The sequence below is a fragment of the Alligator mississippiensis genome, chromosome 4 (assembly GCF_030867095.1).
Source record: "Alligator mississippiensis isolate rAllMis1 chromosome 4, rAllMis1, whole genome shotgun sequence".
Lineage (NCBI taxonomy): Eukaryota > Metazoa > Chordata > Crocodylia > Alligatoridae > Alligator > Alligator mississippiensis.
The window spans coordinates 98,137,900-98,159,015 of NC_081827.1; the positions used below are offsets into that span (position 1 = coordinate 98,137,900).

Below are 21,116 nucleotides of genomic sequence, written 5' to 3' on the forward strand. Positions count from 1 at the left end.
GACCTTTAACGGCCAGAAACCCTGGAGCTAAAAATCTTCTTCATACTCCTTCAGAATGTGAGAAGACAACAGCAGATGTTAAGAAGAAACATTTCCCAAATACTTCTCTCAGTTTACAAGGTTTCTAGAAGACTGCACAAGATCTTCCCTTCCCTAACAAATCATTCAAATTCCTTGGCAAGTAGTTAAGACAGGAGACAAACAAAAAACAAACAAAACAAAAAGAAAAAGAAAAGGAACCATCACTTCCTTCCACTAGATAGCCTAATGGATTCTGGACGAGAAATGCTTGCCTGTTTTCTACTCCCCACTTCCTGATCCATGTTAGAGACCTTTTTCTTTTGGAAGAAAACTTCAATGAATGTAAGGTGATTTCTTTTTCCTGTTGAATGCAACTATAATGAAACAACTTATCAGACAGAAAAGCCTACCAGCTGATCAAATCTCTCAATTTCTTGGTTTTTGCAGTAAGCACTAAAAATCATATTCAAAATGGCTTAAGAATGCTGAAGAACTACTACACTGACTAGGCAGTGACCCTTTTTCAAAGGCCTCCATACCTGAAGTGCTATGAACGTTGGTGAAGGAATTGTCAGAGGCACTGTAGGGCCAGGCACCAGGTGAAGGCAGCGAGGTGTTGAGGGAAGAATTAGACCCTACAAAAAGGGAAGGGAAAGAAAAAAGACTGCAGGCAAATATTACAGAACTTCCACAGTATAAGTCAAGTCTCAAGACAAATCCATTTTGTACTAACACAACTAACTGTGACATACAACAGATGTGTAATTACAGACAAGACTTGTTTGGCAGTTAACACTGGAGATGTCATTCTCATCCTCTGTGGTGATGGTTGAGTACTGCTTCCTTCCCCCGCCCCCCCTTAAATTAACTATGTATAAGCTCAACACAAGTGAGTAATCACTATTCACTACATGTCTGCATATTTACCTGTGGTGTTGTCCCGCAGAAGTTGGTGGTCAGTATCTACAATGGGAGATGCGGCTGTACCCCCTAGCACACTTCCAGGGGTCACATAGGGATCAGATTCAGGGTCAATGTTTTGTATACCTTTCCATGGCACTCCCGGTTGGAACTCTGGCACAGGAAGTAACAAAAGGTTGATGCAGAGAGAAATGCCATTTAGAAAAAAAATTAAAATTTGAGGATGTTTCGAAAGGACTAAAAAATTGGTATCTCTTCTATAGTTCCCTAGTGGGTCGTCAGGAGAAGATTTTCTAGTCAGAATGTGGCTTGTTTTACTCTCCCACTATATTGTTTTCCATAGTTCATACATATGAAAGTCTACCCTGGCTCAAATTCATGGGACTCTTGTCCTTCTTTTACTGTCCTCAGTTCTAAGTGAAGCTTCAGTGACCTTGGCCTTGATGACTATACTACATCATTTCTACGATTTTTATTTTTATTCTACAAAGTATATTTTTCACATGTACACTGTACTGTTGGTGCACCTGGGCTTCTGCGTGTTTGAGCTTAGAGACTTTTTCATCAGTAGTATCCACGTTGTGCATTCATGTAACCTGCCACTTGATACATTGCACCAAGAGCATAAAGAATAGCGCATGGCTGACATGTCTCAGATTCCTCTCACCATGCTACTTCATATGTGGAGATGTCAAAGAAGAGGCAATGAAAGGTGAGCTGCAGAATGCACACATGGACAATATCTAAAAAGATTTCAGTTACTACAGGATAAGTAACTTGTTTCTCTTTCAAGTGACTGTCATACATATTTTCCACTAGAGAGGACTTCAAAAAAATATGATCAGTCCATTCAAGGTGGGCTCTTGGAGTCTCAGAAGAACAGCATCTTTGCCAAATACAACAATCAATCAACAATTTCAGAGACTGACACTGAACAGAATTCCTGGTAGTCTGTTATTCAATAGGTGTGTTTCACTAATGCAATAGAAGCTGCTTGACCTATGGTAGAATGTGCTTTAATAGATATAGCAAGATCCACCTTAGCTATTTCATAGCCTGCCCTTTTAGAGCCAGAGAAAGCCTTGTGGTAGAGATCACCATGTGCTTCAACCTCTCTGCCAGAAAAAAAACAACCCAAGAAGAATAATTGAATGGTTTGATTATTTGGAAGAAGCCAAAGGTACATCTCATATCCAAGGTATAAAGTGATGCCCTCATTCTGTCAGCATGAAGTGTGTGTGTGTGTGTGTGGGGGGGGGGGGGAATACATAAATAAATAATATATAATTCCTCCCTGCTCCCCAACTTCATACTACCAGAATGAGGGAATCACTTTATACCTTGGATGTGAGATGTGCCTTGGGCTTCTACTTGCAAAGAATTAACCCATTCAACCTTTCAAAGTGTCAAACCATATCTTCCCAGGTACACTGTCCAGAAGGAAAAAAACCCAAAGGGGGATCCCATCACCAGACCTTAGTTCTCTCCCACAAATAACAGTTATGCAAGACAGCAATCAGTAAATCCATCTTTTCCTTATAATAGCACTGACTTGCTAGTAGATCCATGAGAGCCACAAAGGTTGAGTGAGATCTCACAAAGGGATCAATTCTGTATTGGTGGGAATGCATTGGTCAGATCTGGTTGACAGTGTACCTCCACTATGCTTAGGGACAGGGTGTTCCATTTCAAAAGCTGAAAGAAGGTACCCTATAGAAAGACAAGCATTGGCATAACTTATATGGTATTGGTGAATCATCTTGCATCAAGAAGAGAGAAGCAACACTACTCAGAAGTTGTGTGCCAAGCTGTTCTAAAGATCTAGAAAATACACCAGAGAAAGTGAAAACAGGTGTCTACTACAGCAGTTCAAAAAGTTGATTGCTTGCTGGCATGGAGTAGACAGCCCTCATCCAGCCCTGTTTGTTGATGCAAAGGCAAATATGGTGTTATACCAAAAGCCTGAGATATGCTGCAGGATCCATAGGTATAGCATACTGCATTGATACCATGTTATTAGACATCTCTGCTTCCCCTTGAGACCAACAGGGACAAAACTGTATTAATGGGAGGCTTGATTTTGGGTGTTTTCTTGGACAAGGTAGGACTCCCATGGCCAAAGCTACTTTTTCCACTGAGGCCTAGTGGAGAACATCCACCAGTTTATGTTAGTTGTCCAATATTTCCATGGGAATTTGAAAGAAGTTATCGTCTCTTGCTTGCAATCCCCTGGAACTGTCTAGCTGTGGCGTGCTTGAGGGCATCACTTCTTCTGGGTTAGAGGAGGATGTAGAGTAAGACCTTCCACTTCTGTAAACTGGATTATTTTGACATGTCCTGTGGTTTAGGCGCACATGAACTGGTGCCTGAAGGAACAGGACTTGTCCAACAGTCAAATTTCTCTTTTTAAGTTCATGGCCAATATAACCATAATGACAAGGTGTCAAAAATAATGGCCCATGGGATGGTGCTTGATATTTTATTATGTAGAGGTTCATCCTGGAACAAACTCCTTTGAGGGAGCTGGATCATCAAGGAGGTAGGGGACGCTCTAGGGCACCTATGCATGTGCTTGATGCCTGCTCCAACACATTCTAATCAGAACATCAGAGAAGATTAATTGAGTATGCTGGAGCGTGCTAGTTAGCATGTTCCAGTCACCTCAATGTCACATGTATTCAGGGTCCCTGCACTTCAAAATGGTGGTGGGGTGCTATAACTAAAGATCATTGAACAATCTTTAGTTAAAGTGCCCCTGCCACCATTTTGAAGCATGAAACATTGAATACACAAGATGCTCTGGGTGCTTTAATCAGAGTGGCTCCTGAGAGCTTCTCTAATTAAAGCATATCTCCCCCCGCCCGAGCACGTGTAAAGATGCCCTAGGAGAGTACCTTTGCAACTACTCATGAGGCCTGGCTATCCCAATACTAATTAAGTGGTTGACAAAAGCAAAAAACCCTGTATCCACTGGTGATGCCAATGGCTTTGATGGTGAGGGGAGATCTTCTTGTGAGCTCAGTGACAGTGAGATAGGTAGACAACAGTACTAATTCAGTCTCTTACAGTATAATTAAGTGCTGGCACCACAAACCTGAGTAATACCACCGGTTGCTCTGAAGCCTGAGAGTATGGCAGGCTTCAGAGCAACCAGTGGTGACAATGTTGACAACGAATGCCTTGGGTCCCAATAGGAACACAACTGAGGTTGTTTCTTCAGTCATGGCTGATGTAAAGAGAGACCGAACAGAGCAAGTCCACAGTAGAAACAAAAATGTCTGCAGTGCTGTAAATATTAGTTCCTTATGCTTCAGAACATGTCACTGGCAGTGTGACACATGCATAACCACACATCTCAGGCGTTAGCCAATGCCATAAAGTTTTGGTTGGCAGCTGAATGAAACTGCAAAAAGCTCCATCTTGTGGCAAGAAACAGCCGAAAGGAACTGAGGTGCAGAAGGCAGACTGCTTTTAATACTCTCAGGGCAAAGCATAATAAGTGGCAAGGTACACGTATACCATGCAGTTACTGTTGGCTACACAATACTTCGAGAGAGTTTGAGCATATGAAGTGCATGTGCATCTGCACTGGAAGGTGCACATCATTACAGCCACTCAAAGAAGTTCATACTGGATTAATGCAATGAGCTCAAGACAGAAAAGTCCAGCTCCTCAACCATAAAGCCAAAAATTTATGTCCTTACAGTCAGCAAAACTTCAGACAAAATTGTTTAGCCTTCATGCACACATAACAATATGAAACTGTAAACAGTACAAAAGGATATTTCAGGTTCTCTAAGGCAGATTAAAAAGAATTTTAGTCACAGCCCCATGCCAAAACCCAGTAGTCACAGTTCACTTGAGACTAACAAATGTGAAGTAGGTACTTTGCAGTTTAAGCTTTTCTGCTCTCAGCTCAACTTAAGTTTATGCTGTGAACCTAGGCCTTGATTATATTTCTTTCCACATTAAATATGTCTTGAACTGGATACAAAAGCCCAAGAAATATATTTACTGAGATAGTTATTAAAAAAAAAGCTGAAAAGAAAAAAAAACCCTCTTGGTATTTTAACCGAAGAGTTGGGGCAATACTTTTCTTTGTGCCATACCTGGAGGCCAGCTGGCGTTGCTGGATTTGCTTCCAATCTTGTTTGTTGGTGGAGATTTGGCAGGTAACCAACTATCACCAGCAGGGCCCACATGGCTACCCAAGGGGTCGCCTGGGATTATGTCAAACTGGTTATAGGGTGATCCTCCGCGGGCTTTTCCAGGGGGCACTATTGCGCCTGAGAAGCAAGAGAAAGATGCATTTAAACTGAGGAAAATGGGGAGGGGAAGGAACACTGGAACTAAGAATTTAAAAATCAACACAGGAGTAGCAGCACATCACACTAGTTTTCCCAGCAGTGTCAGAGGCAATGATATATGGGGAGTAGATGTTACCCATCAGCAGCTGATACTAGTGATTCATAAAAACGTGAATAGAGAAGTTATCAGACAAAAGAACAACTAGAAGGCAGACTGCTCTATTGGTACCTTTCACCTGGGTAGAAGTGGTACTAAAAAGAAAAGGTTTCCTTTTGACCATTTTGGGAGAATAACCTCAAACCACTCTCTCACCATTTTTGTGCATATTGGCATCTTGTGAAGCTACGGAGGGCAGCCCTTCCATCATAGAAGTCCATTGTTTAAAGCGAGATTCTGTTCCAGCTTCTTTCCCTCCCACCATGCCATAATCCAAGCCACTTGAGCCAAAGCCTGTGAAACAGAAAACATTACCATTTGCGCTCATGCTCACTCTCTCTGTCTTTTTTTGAATATCCTTCCAGATAAACACTTACAAACACAAAAGATAAATAGAAACACAATGGTAGTAACTGAAACCCCTATGGGTGGCCACACTCCAGGTGGCATGCAAATAATTCACCTGACTCAAAACACCCTGCCTTCATGCAACACCTCTCATTCTAAACACTTAGCCACCGCCAGGCAGATTGTTTTGAAGTATCCTACTGGCACTCAACTCCAATCTGCAGACAAACCATGTTCTGCATAGATGCCATTATATTCACAGTTTTTTAGCCCAAGTGCATGGATAGACTGCATTACACTGATGTCAGCTGGAATATAAATATAGCATATCAGGATTTTAACTCCAAATAACTACCTAGATTTCACTATACTATCTCTAATTTTGTCTTTCAAGACGTGCTATATAGAAGGCTGAAGAAAGGCAACCTTGCTAGTGACCCCTATATCACTGCAAGACAAGTTTAATGTTCTAGTATCAGTTAAAAAAAAGTCAAGAAACTGGACACGTCATAACCAGAAACAAAAATATGATGCCAAAAATAAATTAGAAATACCAGATTACTAGAGTCTTAGTAAGGTCAAACTGGCTAACAGAGTAGTAATACTAGCACCAGTACAATGAAGAACCCCATCTCATGGCAGTGCTTACCAGAACCGTATCCAGGTATTTGCCCTTTGGTCTGTAAATCTGAAAGACCCACATTCAGAGCATTGGGTACCATGCTGTCTAAATGTGGCTTAGGACCAACGGGATGGGATGGAGATTGCTTCATACCAGGCTGCCTCTGCTGCTGCTGTTGCTGCTGCTGGAGGGCACTCACCATACGTGCAATCTGCGCATAAAAGAAGTATGTGGGGGAAATTATGCTTTAAAAAAAAATAAATCAGTAGCTTAGATAATCATGTAGGAGTAGTTACTTCAGAAGAGGACAGTAATAATGCATGTGCACACAGAACTTTAAAAGTAGTTAACAGTCCTCAGTAATGACTACAGACTAGAGTATGTCATATAGACTCTAGCACAGTCTGCCAGACTGACAGGTTCTCTCACACACTTTGTGCCCTATATATTTGACAGAACCAAGAATGTCATACCTGTTGTTCTTGCTGCTGTCGCACAGCTTGAGAAATCTTTCTCTGGCTCTGTAACAGCTGCTGCTGTTGCTGTTGTTGCTGCTGCTGCAGGAGGAGTTGACATGCCTATAAAATAAGTGGAGAAGACAGAGCATTTTCAGGCAAAAATTCTTGATGGAACTGACCACTTGTAAAGCCTTATCCACAGCTTTCAGTGAAGATGACTGTGGTTCTTCACTTTTAACAAGGAAATAAAATCCTGGTGAAATTATAAAAGGAACATGATCTACTTTCCTTGCTATATCTTATCTAATTAGAAATAATACTCCCAGTAGCTCCATATCTAAGTAATTAAAAATACAAGCATAACCACAAATGACTAAGATATCATCATGCAACAGCTCCCCCCTGAAGGGGTTGCTAAGATTCATTACCAGTGAACTACAACAAAAAACAAGTGCAAACTTCACAATAACTATATAGGTCAGTTTAGATTACACCACTCCCCAACAAGTGTGCTTTTCCAGTACAAAGCAGCAACTACTGTTTGTACACAAATAATGCAAAATCAGCAGAACAAGACTTAGACGTGGAACAAACCTAAAGGAAGAAAGCTATCTTTGGAATGTCTGCAAACAAGGAACTCAGCTTATCCCAATAAGGTGACTGGCTACCATATTTTCTCATATATAATACTCTGCCACATCCCCCAAAACCAGCTTGGGAAAATTGGGATGGTAATTATATGCGAGGAAAAGGGTTCCCCATGGGCCTGGAAATTTGGCCGGGAAGGTCAGGTGGGCTGTAGAGCAGTGGCAGCATTAACTGTTGTGCTTGTGGAAGCCATGACAGTTAATATTGCCTCTGCTTCCTTCCCAACCACCAAACTTCTGGACTCATAAGGAACCCCGCCCCTCCCCAAATGTGTACCATATCAAGCCAGCACACGAGATCTGACCCTGCGCACTGCCTCTGGAGTCCCACCATGCAGTCTCAGCACTGGCACACAGCTCCAATCAGGTGTGTGGTCCCAGCCCCTTACCTGGAGTCAAAAGTTAAGTTTTTTTTCTCTTTTTTGGGACCTTCCAAAAATAGGGCAAGTATTACATTTGTGGGTGTGAAATATGTGAGAAAGTACAGTACTTACTAGTTGAAACTGGGGAATCTGAAGCTGGCTTAGCATGGCAATTTGTTGAGGAGACAGCTGGGGACCCATATTGAACAGACCTGGGTTCAAGCCACTGTTAGGAAACTGCTTGAGCACGGAAGTAGAAACCTGTGTAGAAACCATATTAAAAAAATTAAGATACAACACATGATAAACTGCTCCACAAAAAATGAACCAGAAAGAGAAAAGGGAGGCATCTGTGGAGGGGAGCAGGTATGGCCTATTCCCAAGTTTACATGGTATTTTTGGAAAGCCATTGGATTTATTCATGCTCACCTTTGCACATACCCAAATACTATTTTCTGGCTTGCAAGAATGCACAATCCAGTTAATTCGTAAAACACCACTACCCACATTGAAGAAAGATACATTTTGGAGACAGCATTAAACTAGAAGCGTTTTCTGTGTCAGCAACCAAACAGAATCATGACAGCACACTGCTAACTCTGCACTTTGACAAGTAACACGTGGAAAGGAAAAGGCAATCAATGGTGGTGTGGGAGTAAATAACTGTGTCCGCTACAAAGAGTTTATTTTCCCCGTATGTGGATAAATAGCTATTTTCAAGTGCAGGGGAAGAAGATGAATCTCCATTTCTTTATCCTTGAGTGTGTCTAAAATATAGAATTAAAAAAAGTGTCCCAAAGCCCCTACAGAGCCAATGCAAACAAGGAAGAATAGAGAAAATACATGCACGGGGGGGCCTGAGACTAGAACTCAGGACTGTAAGTTAACTGCCTAGTTTAGGAAGCTGGAAAGGAAATTACTTTTCTTCCACCATGCATGTTAAGAAAACCTTTCACAGTAAAAGATAAAAGTTCACTAGGCTCCAAGTTCATAGTGATAAAATACCATTTTTAAATCACTTTGTAAAAAGAGCCAGCAAGAACTCAAGACTTACAAGTCTACAGTAAAGATGAAAAAAATGGGTAGCAAACAAACTACCAACAAAGACCCTCCCTTGGAAGGTAAGAAAGAAGGGTATCAGTCTGAAAAGCCTTGAAGACTAGAGGAAATTTTGAGCAAAGTCTGTGGGTTCTATTTATAAAATATACCAGGTCCACACCAAGTAGGTATGTAAAAAAAGCCCTAAAAAGCAGCATATATTGCAAGAAACCATGTGTTGACTGCTTACCTGGGGGGAAAGAAACTGGGGAGGCACTTGCGCCCGGATATTGGGGGAAGGATTTAGTGGCTGCACTGGTGTGTGCATGCCCCTTGATTGTGCTGTGCTGTTTCCAAACAAACCATGATTGCCACCCTATAAAATTAAAACAACAGCGAATGAAATAAATACCTCTGGCTAATCAAATTCTTTGCAATTTGCTACATACTAATAAAATTGCAGGAATATTTCACTAAAAAGAGAGTATCTTCTGAATCCTCTGTCATGAAGGGTAGCTGTCCCCTGTGATTCAGTAGAATGAAGTTTTTGAAATACAACCTCCTCCTGCACATTTCCTTTGCTTTATTATTCCCATTTTAGAGGTAGAAAAACAGGAGCTCAGAAAACAAACAGCATGCTCAAAAACATTCTCATTCACAAACATCAATGCAGTACTTTCCCAATAAAATCTTGGCCCTTGCATTATGGGAGGTTTGACAGAGGAGCTGGTTGAATATTCAGCACAAATCTGCTCACAATTCAAATGCTTCTAATGCTCATCTAACCTGCAGAGCTTTTGCTGTCCACCTAATTAGAACTGATCCTCAATTAGATTTCTCTCTTCCCTTGTTCCTTCCTCTTACTGCTTCACCTCCACACTAGGGGCTCCAAGTACCCCTCTGTCCCCCTAACAGGTTTCCCTATTCTCCCTAGGAGGCATATGTGCCCCTAATTTTCCCACCCTCCAGTATCAGGGTCCCTAATCCTGCCCTATGCCAGCAGCTTTATGCATAATCCTATTCCTTTATGCCTCTCTTTCCCACCTTATTCCCTCTTCTCTTGCATGTCAAACCATTAGTAAGATCTTAGCATCTGATGAAGTGAGCTGCTGGTCACAAAAATATATGCATCTCTGACTTAATTAGTCTATAAGATGCACCTTTATCTTGCCTCATACTAGTAAAATGGCAGAGCAAGCGGGTGCTGTTATGCTCGAGTGTTAATAGGAAACCATCAACCAGTCGTTTTATCTATGGACCACTGCTGAGGTGCTTGAAACTGTCATTGTACTCAGGCTGTATAGGGACTCTGTGCATGTCCCATATTTTCCTTCCTTTCAGCTAATTTTCCCTAAAGTCAGAACATTTTTGTACAATGCCTTGAACATCTGTGGACATATTGATCGGATGCTTCACTTAACAGTTAGTGTTAGACCAGGGGTAGGCAAAATGGCGGATCCGGCCAGGGGCCGAACTTCATTTTCCAGCAGGCCCCACCTGCATGGCTGGGGCCAGTTTCCATGGAGACCCCAGCAGCAGCCATGCTGCGACAGCGCAGAATCTGGGGTTTCTGCAGAGACCAGCCCCAGCGGCGCTGGCAGTCGGAGAGCTGCCAGGGCTGGGCTGAGATCTTGCGGCAGTGACAGCATGGTCCAGAGACAAGGTAGAGCAGCGATCTGCAGCTTGCATGCTTGGGGTAAGGGCATGTAGGCAGATCGTGGCTCTGCCCTGGCTCCAGAACATGCTGTCACCACAAGATCCCAGCCCAGCCCTGGAGCAGCTCCCCACCCTGCTAGTGCTGCTGGGGCCAGTCTCCATGGAAACCCCAGTCCCACACTATCATGGCAGGGATGCTGCTGGTGTTTCCATGGAAACTGGCCTCAGCCACATGGGCATGGGCTGCTGGGAAATGGAGTCCACTGCTGGATGGATCCAGCCTGCGGGCTGGACACTGCCTGTCTCTGTGTTAGACAGACAGACAAAACAGAGAAATGCCAGAAAGTTGAGTGTATAGGCCTTGTAAGCTTGGACCATTAAAATATTTTTGATTCTCCTTCTACTTTAAACACTCCTGTAAACTATTCTATCACAATAATCCAAATTATTTTGCTGGAGATACTGTCATACCCACCTACAATTATTTTAATTTATGGTATCTGTGTACAACAAGCATATAGCATTATTACCATGGAGATTTCCAAATTAAGTTAGCTTTTAAACACATTTTAACGTAGAAATTATAATGTGGAATCTGGACAAAAAAGTTCAAAAGCAAATTAGGTTTAAAACAACTGTGCCTGATGAGAATTTTTTTTAAAGGACTAGATTATTATACCTAAAATACTCTAATAAATACTTGTTGCATTGTTTCTACTGAATGGCAAAAAATGCCTTTTTGAAACTAAATCCATCAGCTTGTCACACTATTGAAGGAAGTAAAGGGCCAACAAAACAGATAAAATACATATAGACAACAACCAGGAAGATGGATCTTTGATGGGTTAAAGTATCTGAAACATTTTTTGTTTATTCAGTGACCGATACATCTTGTCAGAAAAACAAATGCAAGAAATCGTCTGACTCGGATTAAGCCTAAATTGCAGCCATTTAGTAATATAGTAATTTAGTCTTAGCAGGTGGCCTCCTTACTTGTCTAGCAGCGAAGTTTTGGGGGTTGAGCCCTGAGCCGATTGCCCCAAGGCTGACGTTGGGTAGAGTGGAACCAGAGGGAGACAGCTTGTAGTTGGGAGAAGGGGAGAAGGGAGAACAGGGAGCCTCATCCCCAAGGCACCCATCTTGATTGGAGAAAGGCAAAGTCAGCTGAAGCAGTAGTTAGCCAATCAGCAGGAGTTGGTTAGTGAAGCAACAGAATGCAAGAAGAGAAAGAGAAGGACAGTGAGTGATGAGGAATAAGCAATTTAGTTTTGTAACAGCAATTACAACTACAAACTCCTGGCTCAGTTGAGTCCCCGATGACTAGAATTATTTTCAGCCTGACAAACGTTTTTTTCTTAAACCCGAAAGATTGCTTAAAACTTTTTTTCCAACTATTTAAGTTTGTCTAATAAAAGATATCAGATTCATCCAAAGAACCTTGTCTGCCTTGTCCTAAGAAGACGCTCATGTCAAAGTATTTTGTTAAGCAAAGATGGAGTAAAAAAAAAAAATAAAAATAAAAAAAAAATCTCTCCTTACTAATTTTTGTCCATTTTTGACACCAATTGTTTTCTGTGTGAAAGCAGATAGAGCTAGAATGAGTTCTTAGCATTTACATCCATCTGCACACATCATTTCTTGCGTCGGCAATGAGCAGAGCTCTCCAAATGACATTTATTAATCAGACCAGCAGAGGGAGTTCATAAAACTGGTTTTGGCTTGTAACCCCAAAATGGAGGAATTTAAAATTAGACATTAAAAACAAACAAACCCTTACTTATTAAAACAGACAATGTCCATCTATTTTATGCATCATTTTGCTCATTCTCAATTTTATTGGCACAAATTACAATTTTTTTATTCCAGGGGACATACTGCAAATCATAATTTGAAGCAACTAATGTTTAAAAAAAACCTCAGTGCCTGCCTACAATAGGTAAAGAGTATGAAAAAGATACTATGGCAACATACAACAGATATCACAGGGAAAACATGTCAGAAGTAAAACTAACAGTAAATGGACAAACAGCATAATGAGTGGAAGAGTCTAGAAAGATGTTTGTTAACTAGCAAACATGAAAGCAGAGATAAAAAGTCTTGGAAGACTGTGATTATGTAATATAAATGTAATTATAACAGAAGAGTATAAATGAATAGTCAAACAGGACAAGATCCATTACAATGCCCTGTAGGCTGAGCTTGGGAGGGGGCAGGGGCACGCGTGTGTGTTGGGGGATGGGACAGACAGGGACCACTTCTCCCGCTTCAGCAAAAGACTGGAAAAAGTCTTCTAAGTTATCTTTGTTCAGATCAGGCCTCAAAGCCCCAGCACTGTTCTACTCTGTTTATGCACGTACTCAATCCATTTCAATGTTTCATATATGTACACTACACAAATGCACTTGTTCTTCCTTATTTCCAGTGCCATATCTTTTATGTTCCGTCTTGGAACTTTCAGCATTCCCAGAGAAAACAGGAACTAGGACCTTAAAATGAGTGGATTTTCCTCTAACCAGAAGGATTCATCTCACCTTCTCAAAGTAAGGCCCACTATCTGTGGTTCCCATATCTTTGGAATTGGGCGGACGAAACCCAGATCGATCCTTTCTCATTATATCGTTAAAATCCCCAAGATTCATGGCTCGTTTGTCCACCTCAAACTTCTTATCTGGGAGACCACCTACAAAAGAGTGAGAAGAAGGTAAAACATCACTGCGTGTGACCACAATCAGATCTATTCATTTCAGCAGATTCATAATGGCAAGACAACTTTCAGGAGTTCTGAAGAATAGAAGCCATGGATTTTTCTTACAGTTTAGCATAACCTCAGATACTATTAAAGCTGATGAAGCAAGTCAAGCAATACGTTTAATTTCAAAGATCAACACGGCAATTTGCTTTGTAAGCATTAATAAATAATATATTTTCGCATTAGAAATTCTAATTGTGTGTGCAGAAACATCTACATAATGTTTCTTGCTTCAACAGCCTGACTGGGGCAATGAGACTTGCTTATATTTACTTCCTTGTGTTTCACTTGGAACCCGCTGCAAGTGCATTACGTTTCTAGGTATCTCTGGCAAGGAGTACTTCTTGGATTTTCTACACATGGCACTTAAAAGTCTGCACAGTGTGTGATGGGAAGGAAGGACAACAAGCCAGCACACATTCTAAATTGTAAACATATACATCTACAACTCAAACTATCTCCTGTAATTTCGAGGAACTACACCAAATATGTCCCTATATTTGCACACAAATTCCCTTTTCAGGGCAAATGAGCAGTTCTCTCATAACCAAGAATAACCAAAAACTTATAGTAGCAGACATGCTGCTCCCCACATATCCTTTACCAGCATGTGATGTGGTTCTTTGATGTATTTAGTAAAACTGTGAAGGAAGGAGGCTGAAATGTAAAGAAAACTGTAACACTGCAAGTCATATGCAATGGCAAAGAACAAGACAATAACATCCTCTTTTATAATCACTGTATTGTTCTGATTGTTAGTCTCCCTATTTTTCCCCCAAATTAACCATAAAACAGGAAGCACAGTCTACTTGTACACCATCTATGGCTGCACCTTTGACATTTGTATTTGTTTTATTTTGTAAAAACACTGATTCAGTTGTTTTTTTAGTATGTTTAGTTCATTTAATTCTTTGAATGATTTCTTTGGTTATTTTTTCTGTAGGATTTTGTAGGGGCAACAGCAGTCAAGTCTATTTGTAGCTATCAAATTATATTCAAAGGGCAAAGCTACTTGTCTTAAAATTGAACCTGAAAATGTGGAATCAACTTATAATCAGAAAAACACAGGGTGACCAAACCCTGACTCTAAAAGAAGATATAATTTCAAAATTGCTTCCCCATAATCATCTGCCATGTGCTGAAAGCAGCGCTTGTCCCATTTAAAAAGAAAAATCTGATTAATCTCTTATATTCCAGAGGCATTCACCACAAAAAAGGTATCATACTTAAACGCTTCATCATAATTGGGCTTAGTAGGTCAGACTGAGGTTCTAAAATCATTACAGGTCTGGATCCATGCTCTTCTTTGCCAGAGGAGCTGTAGTTCACAAATGGTTAATGCCTCATTCAACTAACTATTTCTGAAACATGTTATGGTCTAACCTGTTCTCAAAAAACAATTCACTGACAACTTAAATTTACTGTAGTTGAGTGATCAACCTCTTGTCCATAGGCAAAAGTGTTGAGAAGGAAGCAGTAACCTCGCTTACATCTGGTGTTCTCTTCTGACATCTCAGACACATGGCAGGTTGACTGGGGAGATTGTTTCAGTCTACTTTCTTATGGCAGGGATAGAGGTGAAACATCAGGTGGATCTTACACTTCTCAGATGCCTTCAAAACCATTCCTCATAAGGTACTAAATAACCTAACTATGCATCCTGGAAGAAACTGCTGAAATCAAGATGACCTGGCTAGGTTCATTTTTTTCTAACAGATCCCAAAAAGTCATGCTCAGCAGCTAATGCTCTGTCCCAAGAGCTATGGTACAAAATTCTGCAAGACAATCTTGCCAACCCTTCTCTTTCACATCTAAACTTGAATCACTTCATGTCAGAAACTACAGCGTTCCCAACACAACTTACGAAAGTTCTCTGCTTTTGCTTATCACAGATAGTCCTATCCCTTCAGCGGTCTATGAGAAAGTTTGTTCAGACCAAATTTTGCCATTATTTCTCTCTTCATCAAGAAATTGTGCTCACTGACCATCTGACTGTCCAGAATTAGCAGTCATCAATAATTAATTTTCTATATTTATCAAGATAACTGAAAAGCCTCCCCCACTCCAATGACCAGGCTAAAAGTAGACCATGTATTTTTTTTAGTTCTAGTCCGGATTATTGTACTTTTAGTTAAAATTAAATAAGAAATTCACACTTCAGTTGTCAGTGGTATCTTACATGATGAATTGACAAAAGATTGAGACAAGCAAAGCAGGCTTCCCCATTCAGTATATCACTCCTGTCTCAGAGTATCAGACACAGATTACTCACTTAGCAGTAACTGTAGTTCTTAAATATGTTTTTTTTCTATCCATCTCTAGGTGCGTGTATGCCCCATGTCTATGAGAGCAAACTCTTGGGTAATAATATCCATTTGGTCCTTGAATGTGGCTAACATGTCCTCAAGCCCCTCTCATAAAGACAGGGTACCCTCAAACTAACCACTTCATTCCTTCACCAATACAAAATCCCTCAAGGCTAAATAATTTCACACAGCAGAGGGCAGGTTATTAGGGCCATAAAGATAGTACCTTGAAGCAGCAGAAATATTTTACAGTAAGTAACTGTTCGTTCATTCTTTGGATAATTTGCCCATCAATCCTACTCCAGGTGTCTGGAAAACAGCTGACTAAGGTGTTAGGTGAAAGGAATCCTCTTTAAATAAGGACTCAGATATTGAACCAATAAATTATGCATCAAATCTATAGGTTGATAATGAAGACTAGCTTGTCAAGGTATATATGGAGCTCCCAGCAGCAGCTTTACAGATTTAAAGTGGCAGAGCTACTTCTTGAGTAATCTACCTAATCTCTAGCAGAATGCACTTGGATACAAAATGATGGTCATCCCATATTGAGTTTAAAACAAATTTCTGATGCAACCTGAAACTTAATTTTGAGGAGTCAACCTTTGTTGAAACATCTTATCTTCTGGATTAAATAGATACTACTAACTTTGGCGATTAGCAGAATGGTTTTGTCCTATTGAAATTATATAGCATAGTCCAAAGGGTAAAGAGTTTGGCTTCAGCAGATGATGAATCGGGTCTTGAAACTCTTAAATGTAGGGACCTACTTAATTCAAGGTCCGACAAAAGAATTGTCATGGGTTGGAAGCAGCATGAAGAGCCAATTTTGTGAGCATTTCCCAGTGGCTCTGTCCCTTGCCACTGTGAGGCAGCCACCCATCTTAGCTTCTGGCTGACCTTTGTGTCGCCCTGCCATCTGGTGCCTTCCCCTCCTAGGAGGGCTGCAAGACAGCAAGAACTGCTGGCTTCCACCAGGGTGCCAGCACTTTATTTTTATTGTTTTCTTTTTCTTTTTTTTTTTAAGTTGATCTCGTGGACAACTGAGGATTTCATGGGTTTAGCAAAATCCATGAAATCACAAATTAAGTAGCTCCCTACTTATATGTGAATAAATTAAGAGAAAAATCCAAGTCTACCTTATAAAGAGATTTAGGAGGAGGTGAAAAGAATGTGCCTTTATGACACTGAACTGCATGGCCTTCTGGAAGGCTTCAAGAACCCAGCAGCGTGTAGAAACTGCAGTTCATCTGCTGAAAGGGAATTACCCAAAAGAGAGGAAAATATATAGAACTGAAAGACTTGGTCTGTATCTCTTGATTAAACTTGCGGCTTCATTCCCATGTAAGAGATTACAGTAGAAAAGCAGCAGAACCCTTTTCTTTGTCAGAGCTGATTTGGATCAGTGCCTCGACACAGTGGAACTTTCCAGCACAAGGCACAGTAAGGCAGGGGAATTCTTGGCATGGATAGAGTTCCCGCTGAGGAAATGCCAATTTGTATAACACGATCGGCCGATGTTAAATTATTCCCACGTGGCGGCTGGCAATTGGCTCGCTAGCCATATAAAAGGTTAGGGGCGTTTCTGCCCTAGTTGGAGAACTCCGCGATTTCCTCTGGAGTGGAACTCCGGCAGTTTGATCACCTGCCAACGACTCCCCGTTGTCGAAGCCTTACGATGTATCCTCCATGTTGCATGCCTGAGTTAGACCCGAGCTACCCGGTCTACAAGAGCTCCTCGATTAGCGACTAGAGATTAGAATTGTTGCAACTACGATTGCCTGCGCTGTATACGACTCTACAGTGTAAGTAAAGCTATCTCTGTTTTCCAACTGATACATGTCCCGTCTGTGCCTAATTCCGCTCCGGTGATAGAGAGTACCCATCTGCCCGTCACGGGATCACAGCCGCAACCCCAGCTAGCGTTCCCGAAGATTCCCGATCCTCGGTCCCCTCTCGGCCCCCACATGGCGTCACGAACAGGATCAGCGGGATCGGGATTAGGATCGATAGGATCGGAGTCAGGATTTGGGGAAGATCTAATGGAGCGGGAGCTAGTGGGAAGTTGCCCCTGGCATAGCGGGAGACGCCAAGTGGCCAGCTCCGAGGAACTAGGCGCCCACATCGCGTATCACCAGGCGGGCGGAGTGGGTGAGAGGTTTATCGATGGCTACCTTTCACTGAAGGAAAAAGGAAAAGAGGCATCAGAAGTATGGGAGGCACATCGGCACCCCGAGGCGTTTGGGTGTGTGATGGGCAGCAAGAGAGTCCTGTTCAGGCCCCGGGAAAGAGGGAACACCGCACCCCTCGCCAAACAGGGATCGGGCGACGTGAGCCTGGCTCTCAGCCAAGAGTTCGCTCGCTGCATGTAGCTTGCATGGGAGGGTGAAGAGCTGACGACGGCTAACCGGTTCAGCCCCCCGCTGGACACTTGTGTAGCCCCGAGGGATAGAAAAGAGAGAATGTTGGATGTGTTGTTCCCAGCTGTGACAACTTTGCTGCAGAAGAATGCAGACCTGGAAGCCCGACTGCTCGCGGCTGTACCAGCGGCACGAGGAGCGGCAGAGGAGAAAAGCCCCAAGTCGACGCCACTCCAAGATGGCGCTGAGGAAGGAGCGAGCTGCCTGGAACTGGAAGAGAAGGGAGGAGCTTCGGGAGAATCGGCGGGAACCTGGCCGGCAACCCCGCCCACCGACATGACGTCGCTTCCGGCAGCCCCGCCTCCTTTCCACAGAGAGGGGGCAGTGAGCAGAGGACATCCGCCCCTCTCCAAGGAAGCGGCGGCAGCCTCGACAGCAGCTACGTGTTCTGCAGCAGCAAGCAGCCGAGTGAGGGAGACAATCTACACTACCCATTACACTAGAACCTGGACTGAGCTACAGGAACTGTGCAAAGAGTCGAGGATCAAGCCCAATGAGACCTTGGCTGTATGGTTAGGACGTCTGGTCGTGGAGTTTGGATCCGACCTGCTTGATCTGGAGGAGGCTAGTTTCTTCACTTGACAAGCCTCGTGGAGTGGAGGACACGCCACCGATATAGATTGGCTAAAGTACAATACCCACTGGCCTGTTCCGCTCCCAGCACTTGTCGCGGGTCAAGTGGATCACAAGCCCCACGTCTGGCACGAGGGTCGTCCGGCAAGGATCAGTGCAGAGCAGATCCTACTGGCGGTGATAGGAAGCTCGTACGGTTCCTGGAACTCCAGGGAGCACGCGCTGGGACTGACACCGACCCAGCAGCAGAGACTGTGGCTGCATCGCCACCTACGAAACCCTGGAACTGTTCCAGTGACTTTTGGCAGCGTGGAGGCTTGTGTTGAGGTGTATGGAGGGAAGAACGCCACTGTCCTTCGAGTCCTCCCCAATCCGTTAGCCGGCCAACCAGCCTGCAACCTTCTGCGACCGGTTCCACGATTGCAAGCGCTCGTGAAGTCAGACACAGGGACTTCGAATGACCCAGAGCAAGTGTGGCAACCGCCGCAGAGGACGAGAGAGGAGAGGATTATGTTTGGTTTCCTGTTACACCACTCCAGACTCACGAAGCGACAGCTGCGGATCCTGGGAGACGAGGGTCAATGGCAGTTGGCCCTTGAGCTAGGTTTCCAGTGTCCGAAGGATCCAGACAGCGACTCCAGAACGTCCTCATCGTGTTAGGACAAGACCACGCAGCGTCCTTGTGTGGATCGTCATTCGTGACGGTGCATTTGTAGGCGTGTAAGAGCCATCTGGAGCTGAGTCGAGTTCGAGCACCTATGTCACGTGCTTGAAGGAGAGTGGGGAACCGAGAGAAGAGAGCCGATTACCTCTCCATACCAATAATGTTATATAAGTTGAAAAAAGAATTCTTAGACACTGTTAATCAACAGGTTTACCTGAGGTTCGAGATACGTGTCAGAAGCGGATCCAGAGAGAGAAAGAGAGACGCAGAGGTCGTCTGACGTGTGACTCCGCCATGACACCTATTGAACTCCTCGTGATTGAACTTTTTGTGACCAATATATCGATGTGTATGTGTACTGGTTACTATTTGGTTCAATCCGTAGAGGATGAACTACTGTCGTTGTATACCTTTGTATATAGTCAGTTATCTTTAGAAAGGAGCGATAATTTGGACGGCGTGCACGTGCTTCAAGTCCCAGCTGTGTCTTCAGCAAGGGGGCATGTCAGAGCTGATTTGGATCAGTGCCTCGACACAGTGGAACTTTCCAGAACAAGGCACGGTAAGGCAGGGGAATTCTCGGCATGGTGAAGAGTTCCGGTGTCGATAGAGTTCCCGCCAAAGATATGCCGATTTGCATAACACGATTGGCTGATGTTAAATTATTCCCATGTGGCGGCTGGCAATTGGCTTGCTAGCCGTATAAAAGGTTAGGGGCGTTTCCGCCCTAGTTGGAGAACTCTGATTTCCTCTGGAGTGGAACTCCGGCAGTTTGATCACCTGCCAAAGACTCCCCGTCGTCGAAGCCTTACGACGTATCCTCCATGTTGCACGCCCGAGTTAGACCCGAGCTACCCGGTCTACAAGAGCTCCTCGATTAGCGACTAGAGATTAGAATTGTTGCAACTACGATTGCCTGCGCTGTATACGACTCTACAGTGTAAGTAAAGCTATCTCTGTTTTCCAACTGATACGTGTCCCGTCTGTGCCTAATTCCGCTCCGGTGATAGAGAGTGCCCACCTGCCCGTCACAGGATCGCAGCCGCAACCCCAGCTAGCGTTCCTGAAGATTCCCGATCCTCGGCCCCCTCTCGGCCCCCACGTTCTTCTGATGGGAGAGAGGTTAGAAGGTGTGTTAGATGCATAAATGACCCAAATGAACTTGTCAAAAAACCTCGTGTGCATAGTGCATGTGTAATTAGAATAGGAGTCACATAGACAATACGCTAGCAAGTGACATGTTAAAACAGAGGCCTATATCTGGTTCTGGATAGAAAATATCAAACGTCTTCCATTGGGTCTCAAGAGCAGGTCTGTATACAAAGCATCTCTTACATACAGAAGCTTCACATCTCTTCAAAGCATCTCACAGTTTCCAGTGGATTTGCTCTCAATGCCAGATCAAGAACAGTGGAAATGACCACAACTCATTTTCCTGAATCAAACCTTGGTAAGGGAAAGCATACCAGAAATCCTGTATGGAGCTGCAGGGTTTCAGGTTGACAATAATACAGGTAAGGTAATGTTTCCACTACTATATATGATACAAAGCGACTTACAGGTCTAATGGGCATCTCACTAACTCTCCAGGGTGAAGTTATTATAATAAATGACACCTTAACAGAGACATGGAACAGAAGAGCAGTTTGACCAACACTTAAACCAAGACATCATAAATATCACGGAAACAAGAGTACAAATCTCACAGCAGAAGAATTCCACGTATGAAAACTCTGTCTAGGACAAATAAATAAACCTGCCCTGTCGGAGCAGCCATGACGCAGTCTTATCTACACCTATCTATTGCAATGAAGAGTCCCATCTCCTTTCTTGCAACTACTGCAGCAAAACAAATCTTTCAACCAGC

The 21,116-nt window shown here is 43.0% G+C and overlaps 1 protein-coding gene across 10 annotated transcripts in view; it reads right to left on the bottom strand.

Moving 5' to 3' along the window:
* Window positions 1-21,116, bottom strand: part of TNRC6B (trinucleotide repeat containing adaptor 6B) — a 194,374-nt gene that overhangs the window by 7,383 nt on the left and 165,875 nt on the right. For 7 of the 10 annotated variants that reach the window (XM_059726376.1, XM_059726375.1, XM_059726383.1 and 4 more), the window contains 10 exons: window positions 13,069-13,217; window positions 11,531-11,701; window positions 9,132-9,257; window positions 7,976-8,104; window positions 6,850-6,954; window positions 6,404-6,587; window positions 5,563-5,700; window positions 5,052-5,228; window positions 949-1,095; window positions 561-656 (listed from right to left, as the gene is read on the bottom strand). In XM_059726376.1, the coding sequence (XP_059582359.1) occupies window positions 561-656; window positions 949-1,095; window positions 5,052-5,228; window positions 5,563-5,700; window positions 6,404-6,587; window positions 6,850-6,954; window positions 7,976-8,104; window positions 9,132-9,257; window positions 11,531-11,701; window positions 13,069-13,217 (1,422 nt within the window). The remainder of the gene's footprint in view (window positions 1-560; window positions 657-948; window positions 1,096-5,051; window positions 5,229-5,562; window positions 5,701-6,403; window positions 6,588-6,849; window positions 6,955-7,975; window positions 8,105-9,131; window positions 9,258-11,530; window positions 11,702-13,068; window positions 13,218-21,116) is intronic. The other 3 variants (XM_059726382.1, XM_059726381.1, XM_059726380.1) reach the window with 2 other exon arrangements.